Source organism: Abramis brama (assembly GCF_963993115.1).
Source record: "Abramis brama genome assembly, chromosome: 3".
Classification (NCBI taxonomy): Eukaryota; Metazoa; Chordata; class Actinopteri; order Cypriniformes; family Leuciscidae; genus Abramis; species Abramis brama.
Window position 1 is genome coordinate 22,242,119 of NC_139965.1, and position 27,298 is coordinate 22,269,416.

A 27,298-nucleotide genomic window follows, 5' to 3' on the forward strand; every position below is an offset into this window, starting at 1 on the left:
GTCAGCGAGCGGCAGCAGAGACAGAGCAGGAAGCAGAGAGACAACCACAGACTTCTGCACACGTACAGCCACATAGAGATGACTTCCTAAACACAGAAATTCAGCTCTCGGACCGGAGGAAGCTTAAAGACCGTCACATCTTACTAGACGGAGCTCGGGAAGCTGGGAAATGGAGAAACAGCAGCATTCGTCGGGTTCGGACAGTCCGGTGCTGCCGCCGGTGCCGAGAAAACCTCAAATGCTCGGAGGAGGAATCCCTGCATCTCGACAAGACAGCGAGGATTCATTAGACAGGTGCATGTCGTCCTTTTATCCCCAAATGTGCGATTTTATGTGAACTTCTAGTTAAAAAAGCGATTTACGGTGTCCACGCGCGTTATACAGGCACGCCTGTTGTGATGGGCAGATTATGCCATTATGCCTATTGTTAAAATATTGCCCTATATACTGTAGTACATTATAGTTTATTTCTGCTCAAATAATACTAGAATCAAAACAATATATTCATTAAAACTGAATGCTTTATATTCATCCGAAACAGCCTGCATCTTCCCATCATCGTTGCTTTTGCTACCAAGAAGTGATACATTAACTAAAACACATAGGAAGCAAAAAAATAAATAAAAATGTAAGGCTTGGATGGAAGAAGTGCAATATATGTTGTTTAATTATTCAGCTTTAAAAGATCAGACTGTTTCTCTGACCTCATATCACCATCTGTCATCTTTAGTCTACAGACCACAGGATGTCAGCACTGCACATTAATGCATCTAACTATGCCAGTATGGAGTCAGTAGTTTCTCATCATCAGTCAGATAATGACAGATGCATTGACTGAAGTGCTTGCTTAAGTGTGTTATGTGTTACTTGTTTTTCTCATACAGTCCATCTGGATCTCATGTGGAATGGTGTAAACAGCTGATAGCGGCCACTATCTCCAGCCAGATCTCTGGCGGTGTCCCTCCAGAAGCCATTACCCGTGAATGCAAGGTGTGTTTTTCACTTTAGGGTGTTTTAATGAAGTTTCTCACTTTAAATTTCAAACTGGGTTCCCCCAGGGGGGCCACAAGGAAGTGTTGGGGGAAAACAGTGTAAAATTAAATAAATAATAAGAGTGTTTCAATTCATTTTTTGACTGTTTTTATGACAGGCGATACAACCAAATAGATGTATGTATATATACTGTAGTTGTACCACCTGACATGGAAAATGTACAAACCTACCCACACTTAAAATTACCAGTATCTGAGAGAGCTCTACAAACCTTTTCACTCTGTTTACTGTAATTACCTTGTCAATTCATAATGAAAGAGCCATGTTTGCCACCCTGCCATTTGAGAATATACAAATTGCTGGACAAAAGTTTTTCAGTTATCTCAACAGCTTTAAAACTACTGATATTTATTAAAATATATGAAATTATAAACTTATATGAAAAGTTTCAAACCTAAACTGATGCCATAGTAGTTAGTTTTTAATTTCTTATTATTAAGACACCATTTTAAATAGTTTTCTTAGTCTGCACATTTGTTTGGACAGTTGCACCACCTGACATTTTGGGGGTTTAAAATAACAAAACAAAACAATATGTATTATTTAAATGTACTTAAAATGAATTCAAACTAAATAGGTTTTATAGAATAAAGTGACATACTGTATGTCATGATTTTATCAAATTATTTTAAAAGGAAATAATGCACTCGGACACAAAAATATGCATGTCATGTCATTTATATATATATATATATATATATATATATATATATATTTTTTTTTTTTTTTTTTTTTTTAATAAATAAAATAAATAATACAAAATAGATAAAAATTAATAAGAGTTAAATTAAAATATTGAAATAAAATTATATAATAAATATAATTTTGTTAAATGATATCAACATTTACTAATACATTTTTAAGATCAAAGGTTGTATCTGTTAACAGTAGTCAATGCACTGTGAACTAACAACAAAGGTTAAACAAAGGTTAACAAATGCTGTAAGAATATTTGCTCATTGTTAGTTCATGTTAACTAATGTTAACAAATGAGACATTATTGTAAAGTTAAATAAACAAATAATAAACAAATAAATAATGCTCTATAGTAAGTAGAAAAAACATAAACTAAATATTTTCCAAATAATATTTTACACATAATTTATAATTATTATTTTTCACAGTATAATTGAGTCTTAAGTTATATATACATAAGTTATATAGCTGCCTTTTAAATGTTCTTATCACACAGTAGAGGTTTATTTTGTGTTAATAAGGAACCATGAATGGGTTTGTGATAATGACCAGCTGACTACATGATCTCACTTATTACACTGTTGCTTACTAAATAAACGTATGGATTGGAAGTGAAATTTTGAGTTGCGTTAAAATGAAAAAGATTCGATTTTATTGTCTTACTGTGTAGTAGATTAATTTTCAGATTGGAAACATGGTATTCAGAATGAATGTGGACCAGTTGTATTAAGTGTTTTGTCTCAGAGTGAGCCATTATGATATTGTGTTTTTGATTGACAGGTTGGGAAGAAGATAGATTTCAGGGTAAGGGTGATGGTAGTGGGGTGTTTGTCCGTTTGCTTTAACAGGACCACTGCTCTGCCCTGCTTTGAATTACAAATTCGAGATTATACATAACACCACAAATATATAACTACTGTTTGTGCGCACTTGCTGTAGTTTTAGTATGTTTGCCTTATCATGTTTTGCACACTGTCTTTTTGTACAGTTACGTGTTTGTCCTCTGTTCATAAGCCCTTGTTTATGCTTCATCCAGCTGTTAAATGAAGAAATGTCTCGGTCATATTTCACACCATATTCAAAAGAAAAAAAACGAATAATTTGCATACAAAATGAAGCCTGTTTTTAGGATACAACTGTTGCCGCCTCCATAGACAAGCTTTTGCTCTTTTCTAATTTAAATCTGTTTTTATCAAATGTAAGACTAATATGCATGCAATTAATATTGCTGCTCACAAAAAATAGCTGCTCACATTTTGTAACAATGTAAAAGTCTTTACTGTCACTTTTGAATCAATTTAATGCATCATTGAATAAAAGTATTATTCTTTTAAAAAGTTCAATGCTTTTATACAGTAATACATGTATAGCTACTTAACATTGTTCTTTACAAATGCACTTGACAATTAAAAAATATATGATTTTTAACACATTACTTTGATTTTTTTACATTATATATATATATATAGGTTACTCAATACATATTAATGGTCCTAAAAATAAGTTTAATTTTCTTTTTCTTGCAAAATCACATTTTTTACTTCTGATTTTGGAGTAAAATATGACATTTTCGCTAAGATTAAGTCTAATGTGTGTTAAGTCTGCGTGCTTTTGTGCTTACATGTTCATGAAAGTGCGTGAGTTTGTAACTCATTTTTGTCTGATGTCTATGTGTGATCTCCAGGTGTCAAGGAGGACAAACTTAAGGGTAAGGCTCAAGATCAAGAGTCTGAGATCTGCACAGAAACACATCAGAACATACATTTGAATTATTTAGTTTGCATTAGCACAGATGTACTAGTGTAGCAGTGATGGCTGAGCAGCTGTATTTCTTTCTGTGTTCTCTGTCTCCTCAAATCACACTTCCTGTCTCTGTGTGAGGATGTGACCTATCAACCCTAAAGAGCAACTATTATCTCTGCTGCATTCTTTCTCTTTCTGTTTCTCATATTCTTTATAAACTGCAGGAACTTTTAAACAAACTTTTTTCTCTTCGTCACATATTCTGTATTTCTCCTGCGGCCATTGCTCAGTCTCAGGACTCTGGTGAAGATGGCTGTCAGTTTGACAGCGACATTGAACTGCCGTCTCACACTACGGCAAGTTTCTCTCGCTTCAGCTCTACTTGCTTACTCTCACCCTCCTCCTTCTCTCTTCTGTCAAGCCCTTACTTCAGCCTAGACTTTATGGTATCAGCTATTTTAATGTGATAAAACACATTAAAACACTACCGTTCAAAAATTAATTAAATAAGGATGTATTAAATTGATCAAAAGTCGCATTATTTGTAACCATGTAAAAATATTGACTATTTCAAATAAATACTGTTTGTTTGAAGTTTTTCCACAAAAATATTAAGCAGTACAACCGTTTTCAACTGTGATAATAATGTTTCATGAGTACCAAATCAGCATATTGGAATGATATCTGAAGGATCATGTGACACTAAAGACTGATGTTATTAACGGAGGTTTGCCAACACAGTTATAAATGACATTTTGAAGTATTTTAAAATAGAAAAACAGTTATTTTAAATTGTAATAATATTTCACAATTTTACTGTTGAACTGTATTTTTGACATTTTTTTTTTTACATTTAAAAAATCTTGCTAACCACAACCTTTTGATTGGTTATGTATGAACCTAATATTTAGCGTGATAAAATGAGGGCTATTTGTGTTTTGAGACGTTTTGGTGTCATTTTACCCTGTAGCAAGTATTCATGGATGTACGAAAACAAGCGCCCATGGATGAAGTCCCACTTGTCCCTGGAGAGACAATCAAAACCACTGGTATGTCGGATCATTCATGTTGACTCTTGTTTCCTGTATCTGCTCGTGTCGGGTAACATTTGTTTTCTTCTGTCTCTGCAGTTAAAGACGTGATGTATATCTGTCCTTTTACTGGAGCTGTGACCGGCACACTCACAGTCACAGACTACAAACTCTACTTTGCCAGTCTAGAACGGGTGCGTTTCAAAAGAGTGGAACAGAATTTTTTTTGTCCATTTCAAGATCGATGTAGTGTCTTGATATTTTGTAATATGGCCACACAATGAAATTAAACATTCAAGTTAAGCAGATGTCTTGTTCCATTCATGCAGAACGCTCCTTTCATATTGGATGTGAACCTGGGTGCCATCAGCAGGTTGGAGAATATCGGTGTACAGAGTCATGGGGAGAATAGTGGCATGGAGATCGTCTGTAAGGTCAGATGCACCACCATCCACCCAAATGCTGGTCTGTTCCATAGTAAACATCCACCCACAGTGTTTGGATTAAACACAGAGACGGTCTATAGGGGTAATTATTGTCTTAGCTGATTCATGGTAGGGCTGTCGCAATAACCTCAGTATTGTAATTCCGCGATACTGACAAGCCAACAGCAGAGGAATACAAGCCGTAACCACCAAAAATAGATCTGATTTGTAATTTAGTCTGATTTCACTCTCCAAAACTGTAATTTCTCCATGCTAATGATCTGTGATCTGTCTTAATAGGATATGAGGAATCCCAGGTTTGCTTATAAAAAGGAGGAACAGAATAATGTGGAGATTTTAGAAGCGTTGACCAAGCATGCCTTCCCCCTGACCAATGAGCTGGTACGTCATGGCTCCTGTCGAAGCAGTGATTGGTTCCAGTGCTGTTGGTTCATGTCTCCACAAATCTATTTGCTCCTTTTTCTCTTCCAGTCCCTATTCGCCTTCCAATACAAAGAGCAATTTCCAGAGGATGGATGGAAGGTTTATGATCCAGTGGCAGAGTATAAAAGAATGGTGAGATTTGCACATTGTTTAAAAAAAAAGTAGAGTGGTTTGACTGAAAACTTGAAGTCAGAATAATACTGCTTCATTCAGCCTTAGTGTAGTTCTTTTTTCTCATTTTTCTGTCCCCACACTGTCTGCAGGGTTTGCCTAATGAGAGCTGGACGATCAGTAAGATCAACAGTAATTATGAAGTGTGTGACACTTACCCTGCTCTGCTTGTTACCCCAACCAGTATTAAAGAGGATGAAATCAAACGAGTGGCCTCTTTCAGAATGAAACATCGTATACCGGTAAGTGAGCGTGTGTGTCTGTGGGCTGTGTCAGCAAGACATTTAAAGACATTTATAATGTTACAAAATATTTTAACTTCAAATAAATGCTGTTCTTTTGAGCTTTCTATTCATTAAATCCTGAAAATATACTGTACATATAACTGTTTTCAAAAAAATTAGAATAAGCACAAGAAGAAATGTTTCTTGAGCATCAAATCAACATATTAGAATGATTTCTGAAGGATCATGTGACACTGAAGACTGGAGTGATGATGCTGAAAACTCAGCTTTGCCATCACAGGAATAAATTACATTTTAAAATATATTAAAATTGAAAAAAAGTTATTTTAAACTGTAATAATATTTCAATATTAATGATTTACTGTATTTTTGATCAAATAAATGTAGCCTTGGAGAGCATAAGAGACTTCTTTAAAAAACATTTTTTTTAAATCTTACCGATTACCAATCTTACCGGTCACTGTGGCAGTATGAGGACCTGTGGGGCATTTTTCTTCACTTTCGTAGCATTTTTGCCCTGAGCCCTGGTTAATTTCTGATGCCGGTCGATATTAATACAGGTGAAATTTTCTCAGCAATTATTCAAGTGGTCAATAGTAACATGAAGAACAAAGAAGCTAAGTGCAAGCAGAAAAACAAACAACAGTAGAACAAAGACCTAAATGAAGTCAACAATGCTGGTAGTTTCTTCAGATATCTTAACTGGGGAGAAAAAACACCAAAATAGAAGAAGAAGCCTAAAAACGATTTAAATTATCGGCACTTGAGCATTTATAAGCATTCTGGACTTCTGTACCTCATGTCCTCTTTCAGGTCCTGTCATGGATCCACCCAGAAACCCAGGCCACGATAGTGCGCTGTAGTCAGCCCATGGTGGGCCCGACAGACCGCCGGTGTAAGGAGGATGAGCATTACCTCCAGACCATTATGGATGCCAATGCACAGTCCCATAAACTCACCATATTTGATGCTCGGCAGAACACCGTGGCTGATAATCACAAGGTAAAAGTGATTTCCTTGACTGATGTTTTTTCAGTTCAGTTCATCAATGTTGCAGAGGGAAGGGAAATGCAGGAAAACGATTTTTAAGTGTCTCTATCACACATAACGCACATGTTGTTTTCCACAAATGTAATTTGAATTATTCAGTAGCCATCTGTGCTAGTCAGGAGATGAAAATGGAAGCCAGGAATCTTCTCTACCTACAGTATTTTCTGCTCTTTTATTCCTCAGGCTAAAGATGGAGGTTATGAGAATAAAAATTTCTACCCCAGCATGGAGCTGATTTTCCTGGAGATCCCAAACATTCATGTTATGAGAGAGTCTCTGCGTAAGCTGAAGGAGGTGGTCTACCCCACCATCGATGAACTTCGCTGGCATTCGGCCATAGATTCTACACACTGGCTGGAGTACATACGGGTAAACAGCATATCTGATATTTAGCAAACAAATGATGCAAGACCTTTCTGACACAGTTTCTACACCACAATTCTCGCCACAACAGCTAGAAAATGTCCACACTGAACACGACAAAGCGACCGTTGCAAATCCATTTGTTCTTTGTGTCAGAAGAAGCACAAGCACTTGAAGTACATCAGAAATAGAACCGGGCGCATCCAGTGTAGACAGCATTACTGATTATAATGAATTCTGTTCGCTTTTGTCGTAGCCGCTCGCATCTGGTGTAGACACAGTGTGAGAACTTTTCTGAGCCCTTCCATTTTTACAGAGTGGATTTAGCAGATGTATAGAGTCAGAATCAGAAAGCAAGACAATTAGATGCTTTTAAAGCAGTTGACTCTCTCTCTCTCTCTCTGTAGCTTTTGCTTGCGGGTGCAGTGCGGATTGCGGATAAGCTTGAGTCGAGTAAGAGCTCTGTGGTGGTGCACTGCAGTGATGGCTGGGACCGCACAGCTCAGCTCACCTCTTTATCCATGCTGATGCTGGACTCCTACTACAGGACTCTCAGGGGCTTCCAGGTGCTGCTGGAGAAGGAATGGATCAGCTTCGGACACAAGTTTGCTGCGGTGAGGGATGCTGAGTGTGTAGTGAAATAGAACTTAATGTATGGGGCAAAAAATAAAATTTTGCTAATCAGATCTGTGATATGTAAACTGTGTCTGAGTGTGTAAGGATTTCTAGGCCTGATATAAAATATTGTATTTATATAATATAATGTAATTGAAAGATTTTTTAATGTTCTTGACATAAGTATCTTATGCTTACTCATTTATTCATTTATTCAACTCATTTATTTGATCAAAAATACAGTAAAAACAGTAATATTGTGAAATATTATTACTACTAAAAATAACTGTTTTCTGTTTTAATATTTTTTAAAATGTAATTTATTCCTGTGATGGCAAAGCTGAGTTTTCATCATCATTACTCCAGTCTTGGTGTCACGTGATCCTTCAGAAATAATTGTAATATGCTGATTTGGTGTTCAATAACATTATTATTATCAATGATGAAAGCCTTGCACTACTTAATATTTTGTGGAAACCTTGATACACTAAATAGAAAGTTCAAAAGAACAACATTAATTTGAAATAGAAATATTTAGTTACAAATGTTTTTACTGGCACTTATGATCAATTTAATATGTCCTTGCTGAATAGAAATACTGATTTCTTAAAAAATAAAAATCTTACTCTCATCTCTATATCACAGCGTGTTGGACATGGAGATGAAAATCATGCAAACTCTGAGCGCTCGCCTCTATTTGTGCAGTTCATAGACTGTGTTTGGCAAATTATGAGACAGGTAAGCTGTACCTTTATTGCTATCTAATCACTATCTATTTTAATTTATAATGAAATATTATTTACAATGTTATGTGTGTGATTTATCATTGAGCCAAATTCCTATGAACTCACATGAAATGGATATGGATGTTTTTGAACTGACCGTGGCTGTCTTTATGATATGTTCTCAGTTTCCCACTGCCTTTGAGTTTAATGAGCTCTTCCTCGTCACCATCCTGGATCACCTCTACAGCTGCCTTTTTGGTACATTCCTTTACAACAGTGAACAGGAGCGAGTGGAAAAGGCATGTACCATTGTGCCAATCCAGGGGGAGGGTGTTTTGGTGACGTACAGGTTTCATAGCTGAATTTTTTTTAATTGTTCTATATTTTTTCAGGAAGTGAACAGTAAGACGGTGTCTTTGTGGTCCTACATCAATAGCCAGCCAGAGGACTTCACCAACCCCTTCTATGTGGACTATGAAAACCATGTGCTGTACCCCTTGGCGAGTCTAAGACATTTGGAGCTGTGGGCTGGATACTACGTTCGCTGGAACCCCCGCATGAGACCACAGGTGCAAAACACTTTAGCAAATATAAGGGTTACTTTGAGTGTATGTTTATACTAAAAACGGAAAAGTTTTTCCTTTGCGTTTTTCGCATACAGAAGACAACGTTGTCAAAACAATCTCCGTTCATACAGAACCACGGAAATATTAAAAACGCTGTATTATGACAGCCAGGCCACTAGTTGGCGACGTCACTTTGTAAAGAAACACTATGCGCCTATAGACCTTATGCGCCAGAGAAACGAGGGTGCAGCCATCTTTAGAATGTTGTCTTTTAACTTCCGTTTTTGCGGTCACTCTGTATATTTCTATGGCGCTGCTGTCCAGGAGTAATTAGCTTTTGAAGTGGATTTACTTAATGTAAAGTTAACGAAAGTTATCATGAGGACTGTAATGTTTAAAGCAGATGTCTTAACAAATGTCAGTCGACCGGGAAGATTTTAAAACGAGCCGTTCATTCATAAATACGCAAGATCGCTGTTAAAATACAGACCGGAAGACAAAAGACAACGAGCGCAGCGTTGAAAAGGGGCGGGGCTACATAAGGTCTATAGACTGAACACGTAATACGCATGAACAAATATCAACAATTGGATATAAAATAATCAAATTAGAATCATCAATACAAATATGCAGCTGGTTCTAACTGAACTGTAATTTGTGTGACCAGTATGGAACATGAATCAGTCTGTGTCTGTGGCTCAGCCCCCAATGAGGGTATGATAAAAAAATAAAATAAAAAAGGTAACACTTTAGTTTAGGGTCTAATGCTCACTATTAACTAGTTTCATTAACATGCAGATGACAGGGTTTTATCATCACTGAGGTCCCGAATGTGAGGTAGGCTAGTTAGGGGGGTTCGGGGAAAATTTTGATTTCTCTGATCTACATATGTGCATTTTAAGATGTTTTAAAGGCCAAAAAATTTTGATAACAATAGCTTTAAAACCATGTCACACAGCTGATTATTTTTCTCTCCTCGTCAGCATCACACTATTTTTCTCTCCTCGTCAGCATCACACTCTTTTTCTCTTTGTTTTTCTCTTGCTCTGTCTCTTCCCCTCCTAAAGCTGAGCTTTGACTGATATAGGCTTTTCATTTTTGTGTGTCAGTGAAGAAAGTAAACATAGGGTCAACTGATTGGTTGATTTATGAATCATTTTCTCAGACGCGTTCATTTACTGAAAGCTGCTAGGAAAGCTAGGTAGCCTAACTAAGTTTATTAAATTCATTCACAATATGTACACATTCATTATTGATCTTATTCCTAATACAGGGCCGTAGACAGGGCTTTATAGTCAAAGAGGTCCTAAATTTAAGGTTGTTAGGGAGTTCAATTTTTTTATTTCTCTGATATGTGCATTCCAAGACGTTTAAAGGCCAAAAAAAGGATAAGAAATAGCTTTAAAACCATGTCAGCGGGCAGTAGATTATTTGTCAATACCTCCTCATCTTGCCCTGTCTCTTCCCCTCCTAAAGCTGAACTTTTTTAATTTACTGAAGGCTACAAATTGTATTATATTAATTCTCAACATGCACACATTAATTATTAATCTTGTGCCTAACATGATGAAAACGTGATGAAAATGTTTCTTGTCCCCTCACAATGACAGTAAACTCTACAGATAATTCATTAGACACTAGGCTACATCAAGAAATGGAGAACACAGCATCCTGATTGTTAAAATTATATTGTATACAGTAAAAAAAATTGCAATTACATAAAAAAGAATAGTAATTGCAACTGAGTAAGGTGAATATATTGTAAGTATAGTATTGTACTGAATATTGAATAGTAGGCCTATTGAATGTATGTACAGTGAGCTATTTTGCAAGTTCTCCCACTTAGAGAGGGGTCTGAAATTGTCATCGTAGGTGCATGTCCACTGTGAGAGACATAATCTAAAAAAAAAAATCCAGAAATCACAATGTATGATTTTTTAACTATTTATTTGTATGATACAGCTGCAAATAAGTATTTGAACACCTGAGAAAATCAATGTTAATATTTGGTACAGTAGCCTTTGTTTGCAATTACAGAGGTCAAACGTTTCCTGTAGTTTTTCACCAGGTTTGCACACACTGCAGGAGGGATTTTGGCCCAGTCCTCCACACAGATCTTCTCTAGATCAGTCAGGTTTCTGGGCTGTCGCTGAGAAACACAGAGTTTGAGCTCCCTCCAAAGATTCTCTATTGGGTTTAGGTCTGGAGACTGGCTAGGCCACGCCAGAACCTTGATATGCTTCTTACAGAGCCACTCCTTGGTTATCCTGGCTGTGTGCTTCGGGTCATTGTCATGTTGGAAGACCCAGCCTCGACCCATCTTCAATGCTCTAACTGAGGGAAGGAGGTTGTTCCCCAAAATCTCGCAATACATGGCCCCGGTCATCCTCATCCTCTCCCATGTGCAGAAAAACACCCCCAAAGCATGGTGCTACCACCCCCATGCTTCACAGTAGGGATGGTGTTCTTGGGATGGTACTCATCATTCTTCTTCCTCCAAACACGTTTAGTGGAATTATGACCAAAAAGTTCTATTTTGGTCTCATCTGACCACATGACTTTCTCCCATGACTCCTCTGGATCATCCAAATGGTCATTGGCAAACTTAAGACGGGCCTTGACATGTGCTGGTTTAAGCAGGGGAACCTTCCGTGCCATGCATGATTTCAAACCATGACGTCTTAGTGTATTACCAACAGTAACCTTGGAAACGGTGGTCCCAGCTCTTTTCAGGTCATTGACCAGCTCCTCCCGTGGGGTTCTGGGCTGATTTCTCACCTTTCTTAGGATCATTGAGACCCCACGAGGTGAGATCTTGCATGGAGCCCCAGTCCGAGGGAGATTGACAGTCATGTTTAGCTTCTTCCATTTTCTAATGATTGCTCCAACAGTGGACCTTTTTTCACCAAGCTGCTTGGCAATTTCCCCGTAGCCCTTTCCAGCCTTGTGGAGGTGTACCATTTTGTCTCTAGTGTCTTTGGACAGCTCTTTGGTCTTGGCCATGTTAGTAGTTGGATTCTTACTGATTGTATGGGGTGGACAGGTGTCTTTATGCAGCTAACAACCTCAAACAGGTGCATCTAATTTAGGATAATAAATGGAGTGGAGGTGGACATTTTAAAGGCAGACTAACAGGTCTTTGAGGGTCAGAATTCTAGCTGATAGACAGGTGTTCAAATACTTATTTGCAGCTGTATCATACAAATAAATAGTTAAAAAATCATACATTGTGATTTCTGGATTTTTTTTTTTAGATTATGTCTCTCACAGTGGACATGCACCTACGATGACAATTTCAGACCCCTCCATGATTTCCAAGTGGGAGAACTTGCAAAATAGCAGGGTGTTCAAATACTTATTTTCCTCACTGTACATTACGAGTCACGTTACATAGGCCTATTCTCAGTTCGAAATTCGACAAAAGTATATTCGTTTGCCTGATTATTTTTGTCATTCGTTTCACATTTATGACCTAAAAAAACTGTCAAATGTGAAATGTTTAGTTTAGCTACTTACATCTTATCTCGCACTTGACCGTAAACTGAAGCGTCAGTCGCAGTGCTCAAATTCGCGGGCAGGCCGGTTATGCATTTTGGTAGCCCGACTGGAAAACACATTAGCCCCGGGACGTCGGGCTATCGATTTTGCGAGCCCTGAATGAAATGGCTTCTTTTCAACCACACAGTATCATTATTTCTGTCTTACAGTAATTCAAATTGTCACAGAAGTACTGGGATAAAAGTTTATAGTTCGTATATAAACATGTCTACAGTAGCGATCAAAATTGAGCAAATCACCATTTGAAAGTAACATTGCGCTTAAAATAACGATTGTACCGATTACATTGTTGCACAGGTGGTGAAAAGTGACTTGATTATTATTTGTCATTGAATTATTCACTCAAGAGATTCATTCAAAAAACATTGATTCATCCAGTAATGAAACAATGAAGTACCCTATTTATGAGTCATTGAATCATCAAACATTTTAAATAGACTGCACCGATTAACATTTGTCAGAACCTCTAGTAAATTACAAGTTATTTTGTCTGTTCAGAATCATGATCTATTTTAAACAAAAAATCATAATTCTGTTTATCCAGAATCGTGCAGCTCTATATTGTCAGGTTTTTGTTCTGTCATCTGGACCCTTATTTTGACATTCTGTTCTGTTTCCTTTAGTTCCTGTTTCCCTATTGTGTTTAGTTTCGGTGTCATTGTTTACTCGTTTGTTGCAATAGTTGTCTTTTAGTTTCACTTCTAGTTTACTTTCCTTTTGTTCTACCCGTTTATATAACCATGTGTTTCAGTTGTTTTTGGTCAGTTCTCATTTATGCATTGTGTGGTTTGTGTTATTCTCCTGCATTTTCATTCAGAGTAGTATTTAGATTATTAATAAAACCTGTTTTGTTTTGGAATCTCCTTTGTCCTTGTGCCTGCTGACCACATCATAACACTTATTTATATAGCAAAATAATAATAATAATAATAAATTAAAAAAAGGCAGTAAAATCACCACAAGGAAAATTCCTTCACCGCAACAGCCGTATTTTGCATTTTCAAACCCCCAAAATGCTGTTGTCGTGTAAATGAATGGCCAAAACTTCAGTTTTCAATTTTTAGTTGAAAACGGTGTCATGTAAACACCCCCTAAGATTGGGTTCCTTGCCATTGTTGCCTTTGGCTTGCTTAGTTGGGGTTTAAAAGTCTTAATATTCAGCGATATTATTGATTTGACTGCACTGACACTATATGATGAGAACAAAACATCAACTGAATTGAGCTGGATGATGACATCACTGTTTTCTGTAGAGCTGCTTTATAGCTGATTCAACTTTTTTATATAATTGACGAGTTTTGCGGCATCAACACTTATTGAACTGAATTAAATCAACACTAAACTGACTTGAACTGAATAAAGACACTATTGTCTTCAGTAGAGCTGATGTACAGCAGAATTGGTTTCATTTTTGATTACGTTTGCATCATTGACCGTTACTTTCCTGTCTATTACCATGAAGCTGCTATGAAAACAACCTGGACTGTATAAAGCGCTAAATAAATAATAAATAAAGGTCATTTGACTTATTCTTTCTGAACCAAAATTTTTGGCCCTCAATTATTTATTCTGTTCCAAGTAATAGCCAGAAAACAAACTTAATATGGGCAACCACTACATAAATCAGGCATTTAAACAATAAGTACGGTCATGTGATGCCTGTTGACTAAAAACCAACTAGAGCTTTTATAACTGACACTGAGGGAACTGAAAGGTTGTGTGTTGACTTGTGTTCAGGTGCCTGTACACCAGAACCTGAAGGAGTTGCTGTATCTGCGTGCAGAGCTACAGAAGAAGGTGGACGAGTTACAGAAAGAAGCATCTTCATCACGCTCAATCTCCTCTTCATCAGAGCATGCGTATTCTCCCACACATGGCGGTACACCACTACACTCCTCCGTGTAACATACATGCAATGCTCAAATTAGAGAAGATTCATTATTAACAGAATGTGTGGCAGGAATCTATAGGTTACAGTAAACATGATAATGTGATATTTAAATCTATCTGTCATTTCTCACTGGATAATGCTTTTAGCAGGATGTATAGAGAGCCAGCGTATATACATGTGAAAATTAGCATGAACATCTAAAAGGAGGACAGTCTCCCACACAATTTAGTTTCATTTCGGTTGTGTTTTATAAAGTGTAGACTTCCTTCAAAACAGAGAACCTTTTGATTGTGATTCAGTTTCTGGAAAAAAAAAAAAATAGGCCAGTATTTTAACTTTTGTTTAACTTGACTTGTAAATATACTTTTTAATAATTTATAATCAGTGTTTTTTTCTATTTTAATCGATGTTTCTTTGTGACTGTACTTTTTCTGTTTTTGTCAAATAGTTTTTCTTTACTGCCTCAGCTTTGCCTGCCTTTGTGCCAATACCTCTGCAACCTTTAACATCACTTTAGTTATTTAAAAAAATCTTACATAACATTTATTTCCCTGCCTATGAACTCATTTTATGTCTTGTGTTCATGTTTTAATATTATTTTATTAGGTTTTACTAATTCATTTTGGGTTCTTGAATTCTGCTGTTGTGATACTGCCATTTTGGAACCACATATTGCATTGGTCTTTGTTTTCCATTACTATGAAAGTTTTTATGTGCACATCCTAATATTGCACTACTATTGTACTTCCTGTACTACTGAAATGTACGTTTACAAGGTAAATAAGGACCATCTGATATTAACCCACTGTTGATTCTTTGTAATATACTCATGTTTGGTGATATGAGTGCAAAAAATGTTTTTGTCTGTGAGTAGATCATTTCCACCAATGGTCTTTAAACAGCCCTGATCATTTGAACAGATGATGCCATATAATGTTTAAAAAGCCAATTACATGTAATATTTAAAAAACTGAATTTATTATGTATTTTTGTATTTGTGCAGCCCTGGTTATTCTTTCTACACGTAAAAAACGACTCCAAAAAACTTGCAACCTGAATTTAAAAAAAATAAATAACCAAAGGAATCAAAGACGAGATAAACTGTTTATTATTGGGTTTCTTTATGCTGATCTTTTACCACCAAGTATAACCAGTGAAATACAGAGTGAATTATTATTAAATTTGAATATTACAATGTTTAGAATAGGATTGCCAGTTGATATCTGTGTAATTTGTGTTTTCATCAGATTCTGTACTTAAGTAGGCACTGATGAAAACTGTGACGAAGGTCAATATTTCTGGTTCACATTAAAGCCGAGCATTACAATCTGATCAGTGGCAGTATCGCGGTGCAAGAACTAAACTGGCAGTGCAAATCAAGACACTTCAGAAACTTCATTTCCAATTTCTCCAATTTCACATTTCTCAAGTTCATAAATAAACCCAGTACACAAGAAAAAACCTTTAATATCTACAGCTAGAATCCAAAACATGCATATCTGTACAGTTCAGCACATACACCCTTGTTTTGACAAAATTGCAACTATACTGGCCAAACGACACCAGAGAGCCCAGAGATCCTTACAAACTAAACATCCACCATATAGTACCCAGAAATGTAGATTCAATAGATTTAGGTCAATTGAAAGAATCAGGGAGGTTTTAACAGTCACACCATGTGTCCAAGCAACAAATCTGGTAGCAGTTCAACACAAATGAATGTTGACGAAAATGTTCAAGACACTTGTGAATTTCTTGCCTTAACGAGACTGTTGCATCTTTTACTCCGCTGTTTCAAATTCATTCCACAAGACTCACACCAAAGTCAAAGAACATGCAAAAAGGCAAAACCATCACATTTCATCTTTGGTGTTCTTCATTTCTGACAAGTGTAGCACCAAAAAAGCTACATTGTTCTGGTAGCCAAAGCAGTAAAAAGTTACATTCAGCTAACATTCTGTTTTCACCCTAGATACTGTACAAAAGCCTTAAAGGAAAGTACCAGGGAACATTCTGCGCAGCTGGGTTTCTGACATCACCATTTGCAAGACTTGTTAATCTACTTCATTTTGGGCATGTGAGTTAACAATATTTCAGATGTGTTCAAACTGCAGTAGTGTTAAGGTACGGTCACATTTACCGCTGTTCGGCAAATTTTTGTGGGCGAAATCCGGCCATTGTAATAGGAATCAAAAGATTTCTGTCACACAAATACACCATGTTGACCAACAGAAAGCCATGTGGTTTCTCACTGACTTCAATGTGAGCAGTGCTTCATGCTTCTTTCGGAGCTCAGCAAATGTGACCACACCTTTGAATTAGAAACAACGTACTTAACCTGGTACGTCTGGTTTGTAGACATTCAAGTGAGGCAGCCCTTCTAATGGTCGTGACTGTTAGTGCCGTGTAAGTAAGCTAGCGTGTCTTCCCTAATGTTAGTGTGGTAAGGCATTGGGAAGGAAAGCACTATTGGCGAGGGCTTAGGTTGGGAGTAACAAAGGTGCACCTGAATTCACAGTGTAAAACAACAGCTACAGGAAAATCTGGAGGATCTCGAGTTGGGATGGTAAGGACTGAGCTGCTTTCCAATCCAGTTTTGCTAACTCTGCTTGCTAGTTCCAGATGGTGGCCTTCCAAATGAGAAGAAATTAAGGGTCTGGTCAAGCTCTGTGCCACAAACGCCAGACCCAAACTGGGTGGGAAAATTTGCAAAACGGGAAAGCAGCTATAGGGACTCATTAAGGCAATAGCAAAACTAGGAAGGGTGCAACAATTCTCTAAAAAGTCTCAAAGCTAACGCTCAAACATGCTAGAAACGATACAAACACTAAGCTTGGGCGAAAAACTACTCCCCATAATTCAAAAGACTGGGGGGCACAAACATTTATGTACATTTACTGCTACAAGTGTAAATAGAGATACACTGACACAACGGTTTGAGTACAAACTTGGAAACAGTACGTGATTTACAAGCACATTAATCCCTTAAAATCCCCAAAAAAGGCAATCGATCAGAATTAACGATGCGAGAGTTACTACACTGCTTAAGTATTGCGCTAACATAAAAACACTACTTTTTGGTTACTTTGACCCACAAGTTACTTCACGCTAATGTATCTAGTCATTTTGATCATGCCGAAATGATCTATTCCTCAAAAGGAATCGCAACCACTGACAACCAACTAACACGCACAAAAGCAGTTTCTTCATCAACACACGTCACATCTTCACAGTTATACCCATTTTAGTCATTACAAAAAAAAAAGAAGAAGCAATTTAGAAGGAAGCAGCTGTCGGTTAGTTTCTGACTTAAGCGTCAATTCTTTTCCTCAAAAAGTCACTCTAGTAAAAAGTTAGCTAAGACACAAAAACCTGCATATATATGTGTAACAATCTTTTCACATTGCTTTGTGAAAGCAAGGCAAATATATACAGATCATGTTAAAACAAACAAAAGAACCCTTCACAAATCCTTCATCGTCTTGCAGATTCCATAACAACCAATCTGATAAGCCTGTCTTGCTGTGAAAACAAAAGAAAAACACATTATGACCTATAAAAGCATAATTCTATGATTATCCAATCAGCCGTTTTTGTAAACCTTGGATTAATCAGTTGTCTCACTGTTTAATATGCATTTCTGCACAATAGGAATTATGAGCTGATTTGACAAACAATAAGACTGTAGCGCAGTATGTGTGGGACTTTTTGTATGGGCTCCATAAAAAGACCCAAGTTTGATTTCTCGGGTCTCAGCAGATCATGCTAAAAAAATCATTTTTGGGTGTTTTCCATTTCATAGCAATATTATTGCAAACAGGCTTACTAGCATTGTTGCACGTGAACAGATGGAATATACTTAATTAAAAGACATTACACTATGTTTAAGGTTGATTTCAACAGTCACATTGGTACTTAAAAAAGGGCGTTGTGGTGCAAATGTGCTCTGCTGGGAAATACAGTGGCATTCAAATAGGAGAACAACGATTTAGAACTGCGCCCTCTTCGGTTTGGACAGATTACACCACATTTTCCTCTGTCGGCGGCTCAGCGTTGGGAGGCTGGAGAAGAGTTTGTTGAACTGGAGTAGGAAGAAAAAATAACAAATATAATTTTTGCATGTAATAGAATATAGAATAGAATAGAATAAAATAGAATAGAAGTATTTTCCAACAATTAATTATGCAGACTAGAAAAAAAAGTTACTAATAAACTGATAAAACACCTTTAAAGCTAATTAAAGCCATTTGGGTACCATCAAATAATTTATTATTATTATGCATTATGTTATTTTCTTCTACACTCATCATGTATTTGATAAAGAGAGTATTCACCAATAGTAAGTTTTAAAGTAAAGTGACTGAATTTTTATTAACACGCATGCTCCTACAAGTCTTGTCCTTATCCTTTAAAAAGAAAAGAAAAGTAAAATAAAAACATTAGCCTTACAAACAAGAGTCAGTACCTTGTGGCTCCTGTGCGACAACAGCATCTGGGGCATCTGCCTTCACCATATCTGCATTCAGACTCTCTGTGGACAGATCGAGCACATGATAAATGTGCAAAAGCTGTGTGGTACAGTTAAGAAGGAAAAGTGTTTCCTTACGCTGTATGCTGAAGCAAAACTTCTTCTTCTGGTAGGAGATGTAGCCGCTCACTGCACCAACCAGAGCCATTCCAACAGCGCTCACAATACCAGCGATGGTTCCGGTCTCAGCCATGGTGTCTAGGGATTAATACATAGGCCTCTATTAAAAGATCCATGTAAAATGTTCTTCTAATATCCTTAAATACTATTTAACTCAATCATACCATAGTTATTTTCATCAGCAGGATCCACATCACCAGCAATACTGGCACTTCCACCTTTTCCACCTGTAGAAATGGCACTTCTGTAGTTGGCCAGTCATTGTTTCTTATATTATATGTGAGGATCTGTCAGGAGGTTTAAGTTACCTTTGCCTTTTTCGGGGTTGTAGGTTTTATCGTTGGCCACATCAATAAGGTCATCGTCTGATAATTGACTACCTGAGATATTAGAAAAGACCATTAGCTTGGGAACAACACGATGAGTACTCGTGCATGGGTCCGTCTTGAGGTTTACAAATTCTATTAGTTTTCCATTACAGACCCAAAGATCTAAAGGTGAAGCTTTTGTTACCCCAAAAGAGGAAAAGCCCAGCACCCTGCATGAAACAGAAAGCTGAGCTGTCGATTAGGGCTGGGCAAAAAAATAAAAAAATAAATGCTAGATTAAAAATTTGCTAGATTCAGTATCGATCATCAAAATGGATCAATCATTTTCTGTTTAATATTCAATCCTATTATTTCCAGTCTTCTCCTCTAGATGGCGATCTCTTATACCTTGTGCGAAGCGAACGCTTTTTTTTAATGCAGTTCGACGGCAGCAGCACGAGCGAAACCGATCGTCTCTTCCTCTTTAAACTACTAAGTTATAGCACAAAGGTATGTTGAAAGATACAGTACAACATACTGAAATATATCATGTCTCATGTAATTGCTTAATCAGTGTTTCAAGACGTCAGTGAAACAGCTTGACAAAGTCACGGAACAGTCATTTACATCAAGGAAAGCCATTCAAGGCCCATAGCACGTTAATTATCTTAAAATAAAACTCTAATGAGGAGCATTTTGCTAAATATATACAAGTCAAGATATTACATATTCATTTTATTTTTACATTCATGATGTCATTTTACATTCATGATGTCATTACATTCATTTTATTTTTTACATTCATGATGTCGCAAAAATGTATAGTATGTTTGAATAATTTTTTTAAATTGTACAATTTCGACAACGAAATTTAAAAACAGAGACATTTCTTTTTTGACCCAATAAAACAAACAAAAAAAATCAAGGCAAAGTCAAAATAATAAAGCAGGGTTTTTTTTTTTTTTTTTTTTTGTCATCTAAAATCATCTAAAAATAAATAGCAATTGAATAATAATTTAGGCTCTGTTGTTAAATGTAACCTTAAATTTTATGGTAAGTAACTAACAGGGTTCCCCTTGTAGTTCACAGCATAAGTTGAGATGTACCTAAAATATTTCTGAATGAATCAAATTGAATCAAGATTGGAATCAAGTGTTATCCAATTTGTGAAATCTGTATCAATATACCCCAGCCCTACTGCCACATACAATCCAGAGAAAGCAAAGGAACTAGCAATCTGATTGATTGAACTCAAAATCCATGCAAAGTTAAGATGCAAGAGATAAAGAAGCCATGGTGGTCACTAGGTTAATGCTTCAATCCCTAAAAGCTCGTGCTGAAATCAGAAAGCCGATTAGATTTTAATAATGGTGAGATCAGCTTTGATTTGTGGGTACAAAATGTGATTCTTCCAGCCAAGAAGATAAAGATAGGAAGCGGGTGGTAGAAGTATGTTACTCTATTTCTTACCACCTCTGCTATTGGGTTTGCCGTCATCACGGCCCCTTTCTCCGAGGTCTTTATCTGCCAGGGATAGGAGATGACATCAAGCCTGGCTAGCTTGGGTTAATCCACGCTGACTAGCAACATGGTAGCCTGAGTTTCACAGTGATATGATAGATTATGAGATTATCCGTCATAAAAATATGGCCGCCATTTTTAATTTTCCGAAAAAGCTACTTTTTCGAACTCGTCCTAGACGGTTTGTCCGATTTGCACGAAAATTGAACCAGATCATCTTCAGGCAGTGGTGACAAAAAGTTATGGAATTCAAATTGATTCGTCAAACCGTTTTCGATAAACGCTCGGACAATTTTTACGTAGCGCTTGCAAAAACAGTCGTAAGGCTGTATCTCCTCAACGGTTTATCGTATTCAGACCAAACTTGGTACATGTCATCACAAGCATGACCTGAGGCTACATGCTGTGTTTCGGCGCAACGCATTAACGGAATGTTACAAAACTTGGTATGGGTCATCAGCATGATGCCCTGAAGGAGCGTGAGAAGTTTCGAACCAGCGCTACCTAGTGGTCAAAAGTTATAACAAAATTTCCAAAAAGGCTAATAAGTTTTGAATAAATCTGGCTATTGAAATGCCACTGGTCTTAATAGATTCCTTGGGTCAAGCCGAGAACATAGATACCAAGTTTTCCTTATTTGACCGAACTTCCTGTCCGCCATCTTGATTTTCAGTCAAAACCTACTTTTTCGAACTCCTCCTAGACCGTTTGTCCGATTTTCACCAAAATCGAATCGTATCATCTCCAGACCGTGCCGAGTAAAAGTTATGGATTTCGTGTCGATAGACAAAACCGTTTTCGTATAGCGCAGCAGCAAAATTGAGGCATGATGCCAAAAGGACTATTCAGGCTTTATCTCTGCAATGCCTTGACATATTGACACCAAACTTTGTATGTGTCATTGTCACTTTACTCTGACCACATCACATCAGTTTTGTAACTGCGCCACCTATTGGTCGAAAGTGATAATCAATTAAATCATATTTTTTATTACTGTTTATATGTTTTTTCAGCCATTTCGCCTAAAATCCTCTTTAAATGTATTTAATTGCTCATTGTTGCTGTTGGTCTGACACTTTCAGCCATGTCTTGTCGTCTTATTCTGCTTGGCCCCGATAATTGCTGCTTGCAGCTATATTTTACTTTTGTATCTCTTTTTGGAGAAACAGCCTTTTGAGAGGAAAATTTTCTTTTCAGCTCACCATTTCCTTCTCTCTTCAGAATGTAGAAAAACAAGTCTGCTCTAATGAAACAGTTTATGTTGGCCTAAACCATTCATCAAAATGAGTTGTTATATCATTCACAACTCAGTTTTGCAGGCTAGTTCTATCTGAAGGATCCACGTTTTAGATTCTTCTTTGTGACAGATTTGTGTTGAAACCTTAAAGTTAGCATTATGCTTAATACATTACTTTTTTCTTATTAAAGATGAAAGAAATAAACTAAATTGCAAAAATGAAATATGGAGAAAGGTAAACATGAGTAAACAGAAAAATACATACCGCCTTTGCCAGAGTCTTTTCCCTTTCCTCTGATGTCATTGTTGGGATCCAGGGCATCTTCAAGATCAAAGTCGTCAAGACCTGTCAGCCAAAATAATTACTCACGACATTACAAATGGAATATGCACAGAACTAATTGTAATTTTAATACAGCTAAGTGACAATGGAAAACAAATGTTTCTGTGTAATATTATGTTTAAAACAAACTAAAACGTTTAAATGCTTCATATGCGGTGAAGATGGAACCCACACAAAGTCACAAGACAAGATGATAATGAAGACAAATGCAAAAGATGCCCATGTGATCATAATGTGCTGTGCTATTAGGGTATAAGACACAGAGGATAATTTGACAGAAATATCTGAGTTATAAAAAAATCAAAAAAGACATCCACCAGCAAATCAGTGATTGTGGCCATGACTTATTTTAGCTGCTGCAATTCTATTATAATTTTTATCGCATGAGTACAAGATAAATTACTACAGCAGAGCGGCTTAAGAAAGTCATGGATTTATTTGATGTAAACTGTATGAGAGGCATGCATTATTTTAATAATATAAAAAATTTAGGGAGGGACTTTCTCTTTTTTCTGAATATGGAAGAACATTAGAGCATTATAGAAAATTATGCTAAACAATCCATGATCACATTATTTACTAGACTCAATCAAATCTAACGTTATTTTTGCCCATTTTTTTTTAATTAGCTTTGAATACACAAATATTCATGCAAACACGCACAGACACAAACACGACGAACAGTTCTACAGGGGAACTTTCAGCACGGTACACACCAGACTGGACTTTCCGAGGGGCAACCGAGGTTCGGAGAGGATTATAGGTTGTTCGGGGCAACAGGGCAGGCCGAATGGTGGCATCAAAAAAATCAGTGTATGTCTCTTCTGTTAGTGGAGGTTAATATGTTAGTATTGTAAAGCAATTCACATTCAGAGGGTGTTGGTATTCAAACCTATGACGAAGAGTGATTAGTGAGCACCAAAATTAATAGCAAAAAAGCATTTGTGAGATTTTTCTTTAACGGCATGCATCATTCAGTGTTAAAAATATACTACTCCCCAACATAAACTGTCCCATACAATGTTTTTTTACCACAGATAAATCTCTGTGATCTATCAGGATAAATGTCCTGCTGACTCAGCATAACACATGATATAAAAAACTACTTGTTTTAGCACTCAAAGATGTTAACAGCTCCAGTGTTTATTGAAGAAGGTCAGTATAGGGGATTTGCTTTGTGTCCATCTCACCTGTTTGTTTGGGTTTGGCCTTTGCTGGTTCCTTGACTGTGGGCTTAGCAGGTTTTGGACTGGGTTTCACTGTTGAACAAATGAACATCTTTCTTTCAGACTTTTTAAATCAGGTTTTAAATTCCATTAATTAAAAGTCATAAAAGGTGATGAACTATCACATAATTTAAAGGTGAATTATGTAGATTCTGCAGAATTACAAAAATACCCAAGAAAATAATATAAATGACCCAAGTGCTGCTCACTGCAGCGCCAAATGATGTCCAGCTCCCCCTCTCTGGACGTAATGGGTGGAGTTATGTTTAGAGGTAGGGTTAGGGCAGTGGTTCTCAAACTTTTTCGGTAATTCCCCACTTTGGACAAGGGGGAATTTTTAAGCCCCACCTGCCCCCATCGCCCCAACATGCTAAAGAAATAAAATGTTCAAATTTATTGAATTAACAAGTAGTATCAGTATAGTAACAAGTTATATCTAAATACAAACTAACTATCTACATCAAATAACAGCAAGTTCAAAAATAAATAAAATAGAAGTGCAGCTGTGTCATAATTTGCATGAAATTAAAAAATAGAGAAAATAAAAGTGCAGCTGTGTCATAATTTGCATGAAATTCAAAAATAGAGAAAATAAAAGTGCAGCTGTGTCAAAATTTGTATCAAGCTCAAAAATAGAAAAGCAATAAAAGTGCCACTTTGCAGTCTGTTAAAAAAGAAAAGAAGATAAATCCATTTGGCAAGACAGGTCTATTTATCCCTGCATTAGTGGCTGCAATGAGCCTGTTTTGCATTGCACAATTTATTTATTGCCCACACTAGCCTGCTACCCATCGGCACGAAACATAGATATAGCTACCCATATATCTATGGGCACGAAAGTTTGTTCCGCTAATATTAATATGCCTTTATAGTCACACAAACACACACACACACACACACACACACACGCGCATGCAGTCACTCTCTAGTGCTCGATTCCGTGAGACTGGATCTCATTTGCGGGCGTCAAGGAGCCGCTATCAATATGTGGGAGACTCCCGGAACTTCCGGGACAGTTGGGATGTCTGGATAAAGATATAAAGGCATAAAAAGGAAAATTTCCTCCCGTTTGGCGCGCCCTACCTGTCACGTCTCTATTCCCCACCAGTGGGGCGCGCCCCACACTTTGAGAACCACTGGGTTAGGGTGTGTTTGGACTGTCTAGCTCCCCCATCTCGTCCAGTGAGGAGGGCTGGACGTCAAGCACCACTCATTGGTTCTGCAGTGAGAAGCCACTCCTTTCGTGCGTAGTGCCTCCATCAACTCAAACATCACAAACACAGCTCTTATGAGTGCTTGTGCATGTCTCAATAGGTAAAAGTAGGCTACTTTTGACATATTACACCACGTCTACACCGGACGCAACTGTTGAAGCATCGCATCGTGCCACAACAGCTAGAAGCTGTCTACACTGGACGCGACAAAGCGACCGTTGCAAATCCATTTGTCCTTCCTATGAGAAGTATTGTGAGTGCTTGGAGTACATCATAAATAGAAAGAGTCATAAGTTTACTGTCAGGGATTTGTTGTGTCACATCACACCCCTTTCAGTGAAGACAACATCACTGAGTATAATGGGTTCTGTTGGTGTAGACAAGGTGTTAAGAAAATGCATTGAAACTGCAATTTGGACCTTCCACCCATTGGTTCCCGTTAAAGTCCACTATATGGAGAAAAATCCTGGAATGTTTTCCTCAAAAACCTTAATTTCTATTCGACTGAAGAAAGAAAGACATGAACATCTTGGATGACATGGGGGTGAGTAAATTATCAGGAAATGTTCATTCTGAAGTGAACTAATCCTTTGTAGCGCGTTCACTTTGATGAGTTCATGACCAGTTTAATCTTTGAAGGTCAACATACAGTGAAATTTGGCTTGCACTTCTGTATCCGAAGCTGAATATCAGTCACGCTCCCAAACCAGATAAACACCCTCTGGCTCCGACTGCTACAGTAGCCATGCCCCAAACTCTCCCTTTGGGTTGAGCTGGAAAGAGATTGACGGATCTGAGCCGATTCGCTCTCAATGTTTAAATGGTGCCTGGGGAGCTAAATGTTTACACTTTTGGTGGAGATAAACCCATGAATGGCATACTAATAGCACTCAGTGAACAATAAACTGGGTTATGATGAGAATGTATTTTAAAATAAAAAAATCTTACATACCTCACCTTTAAGCTTGAAAGGCTCATTTAACAGCAATGATTGCTTATCACAGTGCTATTAATTACATCAAACAATTATTACTCTCACCTGCTCCTCCTGCACCACCTGCTGGGTCCACTTTAGGTGGTTGGGTAGCTATGGGATTTTAAAAAATTTAAATACATTTAATGTACAAAATAAAATCAGCCTGGCAATACGGCAATGCCGTTTATACAAATCGCCAATACTGCTGTATACTCCTCCTTACATGGTTACATCATCATAATTTTCATACTTACGTGGTGCGTCATCTTCAATTGCATCTCCCAAGTCAAATTCCTGACTTATGCCTGTAAAACACAACAAAATAAGATATATTTGTGCAGCTCATGCATAAACACACTAAATGAGTATTCAGATCATGAACAAGAATGCAATTTGTATTTATGTAAATCATGCATGCACACACACTACAAATGCACATAAAATTAATAAAAATGCATAATTTTGTTTCCCCAGATCATCCAAGCCCTGTAATATTCTTATTTGCCAGCAATACTGGCAGTAAAAGGTCCTGTAATAAAATCTCAGATGATAGATGGAGGCTAATGCTAAAACTGGATCTGATGTTAAAACTGGATCTGATATTAAAAACTATATCTGGTGTCCAGCTTTATTAAAGACTTGGTAACACTTTAGTTTAAGGTCTAGATTTCACTATTAACTAGTTGCTTATTAGCATAACTAGGATATTAGTACTTATAAAGCACATATTAATGCCTTATTCTGTATGACCATATTCGACATCTCTTAATCCTACCCAATACCTAAACTTAACAACTACCCTCCTAACTATTAATAAGCAGTAATTAGGACTGCTCATTCTAAGGAAATAAAATATATAACGTTTCATTAAGTAAGGTCTTTATACACAACTGAAAACATAGTTATGTATATGATATTGCATTTCTGTCAACAGATCTTCCTAAATATTACACAATCCACCTTTAATAGTGAGAATTGGACCCTAATCTAAAGTGTGACCAAAGACTCTTTATGATACAAATTCCACAGTAGTTCCGTCACATTACTGGATTTTAACAAAAACAAGAAAATGACAGCTCAGCAATGCATTCTTCAAGTACAAAGGGACAAAGGATATTTTGTGTTCATGCAATGACATTTCTGCAAAGATTCCTTTCCCATGTGTCATTTTTGCTAGTATATTTCTATAATAGTTTCTTCTGTAATAAGCCTCTCTTAACTCTCCATGTCTTATGAAATGATGTCTACC

General features: G+C 37.0%; 2 protein-coding genes across 8 annotated transcripts in view; one reads left to right on the forward strand and one right to left on the reverse strand.

Annotated features, from left to right (window-relative positions):
• mtmr1a (myotubularin related protein 1a) lies at positions 1–15,666 on the forward strand. Of its 2 annotated transcripts, none has more exons than XM_084109093.1 (17): positions 1–294; positions 885–990; positions 2,530–2,553; positions 3,434–3,457; positions 4,463–4,541; positions 4,623–4,717; positions 4,853–4,957; positions 5,249–5,350; positions 5,441–5,524; positions 5,656–5,805; positions 6,622–6,810; positions 7,042–7,227; positions 7,629–7,835; positions 8,482–8,574; positions 8,747–8,864; positions 8,958–9,130; positions 14,423–15,666. In XM_084109093.1, exons 1-17 carry the CDS (start codon positions 170–172, stop codon positions 14,588–14,590), a joined length of 2,028 nt encoding a protein of 675 aa, XP_083965219.1. In that variant the 5' UTR covers positions 1–169; the 3' UTR covers positions 14,591–15,666. The 2 variants fall into 2 exon arrangements, with proteins under 2 accessions (XP_083965219.1, XP_083965220.1); XM_084109094.1 differs by having other exon boundaries at positions 8,747–8,860; positions 8,954–9,130.
• Positions 15,662–27,298, reverse strand: part of cd99l2 (CD99 molecule-like 2) — a 13,565-nt gene continuing 1,928 nt past the window's right edge. The window contains exons 2-12 of one of the 6 annotated variants that reach the window (XM_084109103.1): positions 26,304–26,354; positions 26,113–26,160; positions 23,824–23,892; positions 23,350–23,457; positions 22,556–22,636; positions 21,006–21,056; positions 19,533–19,604; positions 19,389–19,451; positions 19,183–19,302; positions 19,042–19,107; positions 15,662–18,657 (exon numbers count right to left, since the gene is read on the reverse strand). In XM_084109103.1, the coding sequence (XP_083965229.1) occupies positions 18,596–18,657; positions 19,042–19,107; positions 19,183–19,302; positions 19,389–19,451; positions 19,533–19,604; positions 21,006–21,056; positions 22,556–22,636; positions 23,350–23,457; positions 23,824–23,892; positions 26,113–26,160; positions 26,304–26,354 (791 nt within the window). In that variant the 3' untranslated portion in view covers positions 15,662–18,595. Of the gene's footprint in view, positions 18,658–19,041; positions 19,108–19,182; positions 19,303–19,388; positions 19,452–19,532; positions 19,605–21,002; positions 21,057–22,555; positions 22,637–23,349; positions 23,458–23,823; positions 23,893–26,112; positions 26,161–26,303; positions 26,355–27,298 lie in introns of all 6 variants that reach the window. The other 5 variants (XM_084109102.1, XM_084109105.1, XM_084109106.1 and 2 more) reach the window with 5 other exon arrangements.

Bases quoted from the DNA above. Each gene is read 5' to 3' on its own strand.
- mtmr1a (XM_084109093.1), top strand. From the start codon at position 170: ATGGAGAAACAGCAGCATTCGTCGGGTTCGGACAGTCCGGTGCTGCCG. The intron at 4,958-5,248 runs GTCAGATGCACC...CTGTCTTAATAG, and splicing joins GCATGGAGATCGTCTGTAAG to GATATGAGGAATCCCAGGTT. The intron at 8,865-8,957 runs GTACCATTGTGC...TTTTTCAGGAAG, and splicing joins GGAGCGAGTGGAAAAGGCAT to TGAACAGTAAGACGGTGTCT.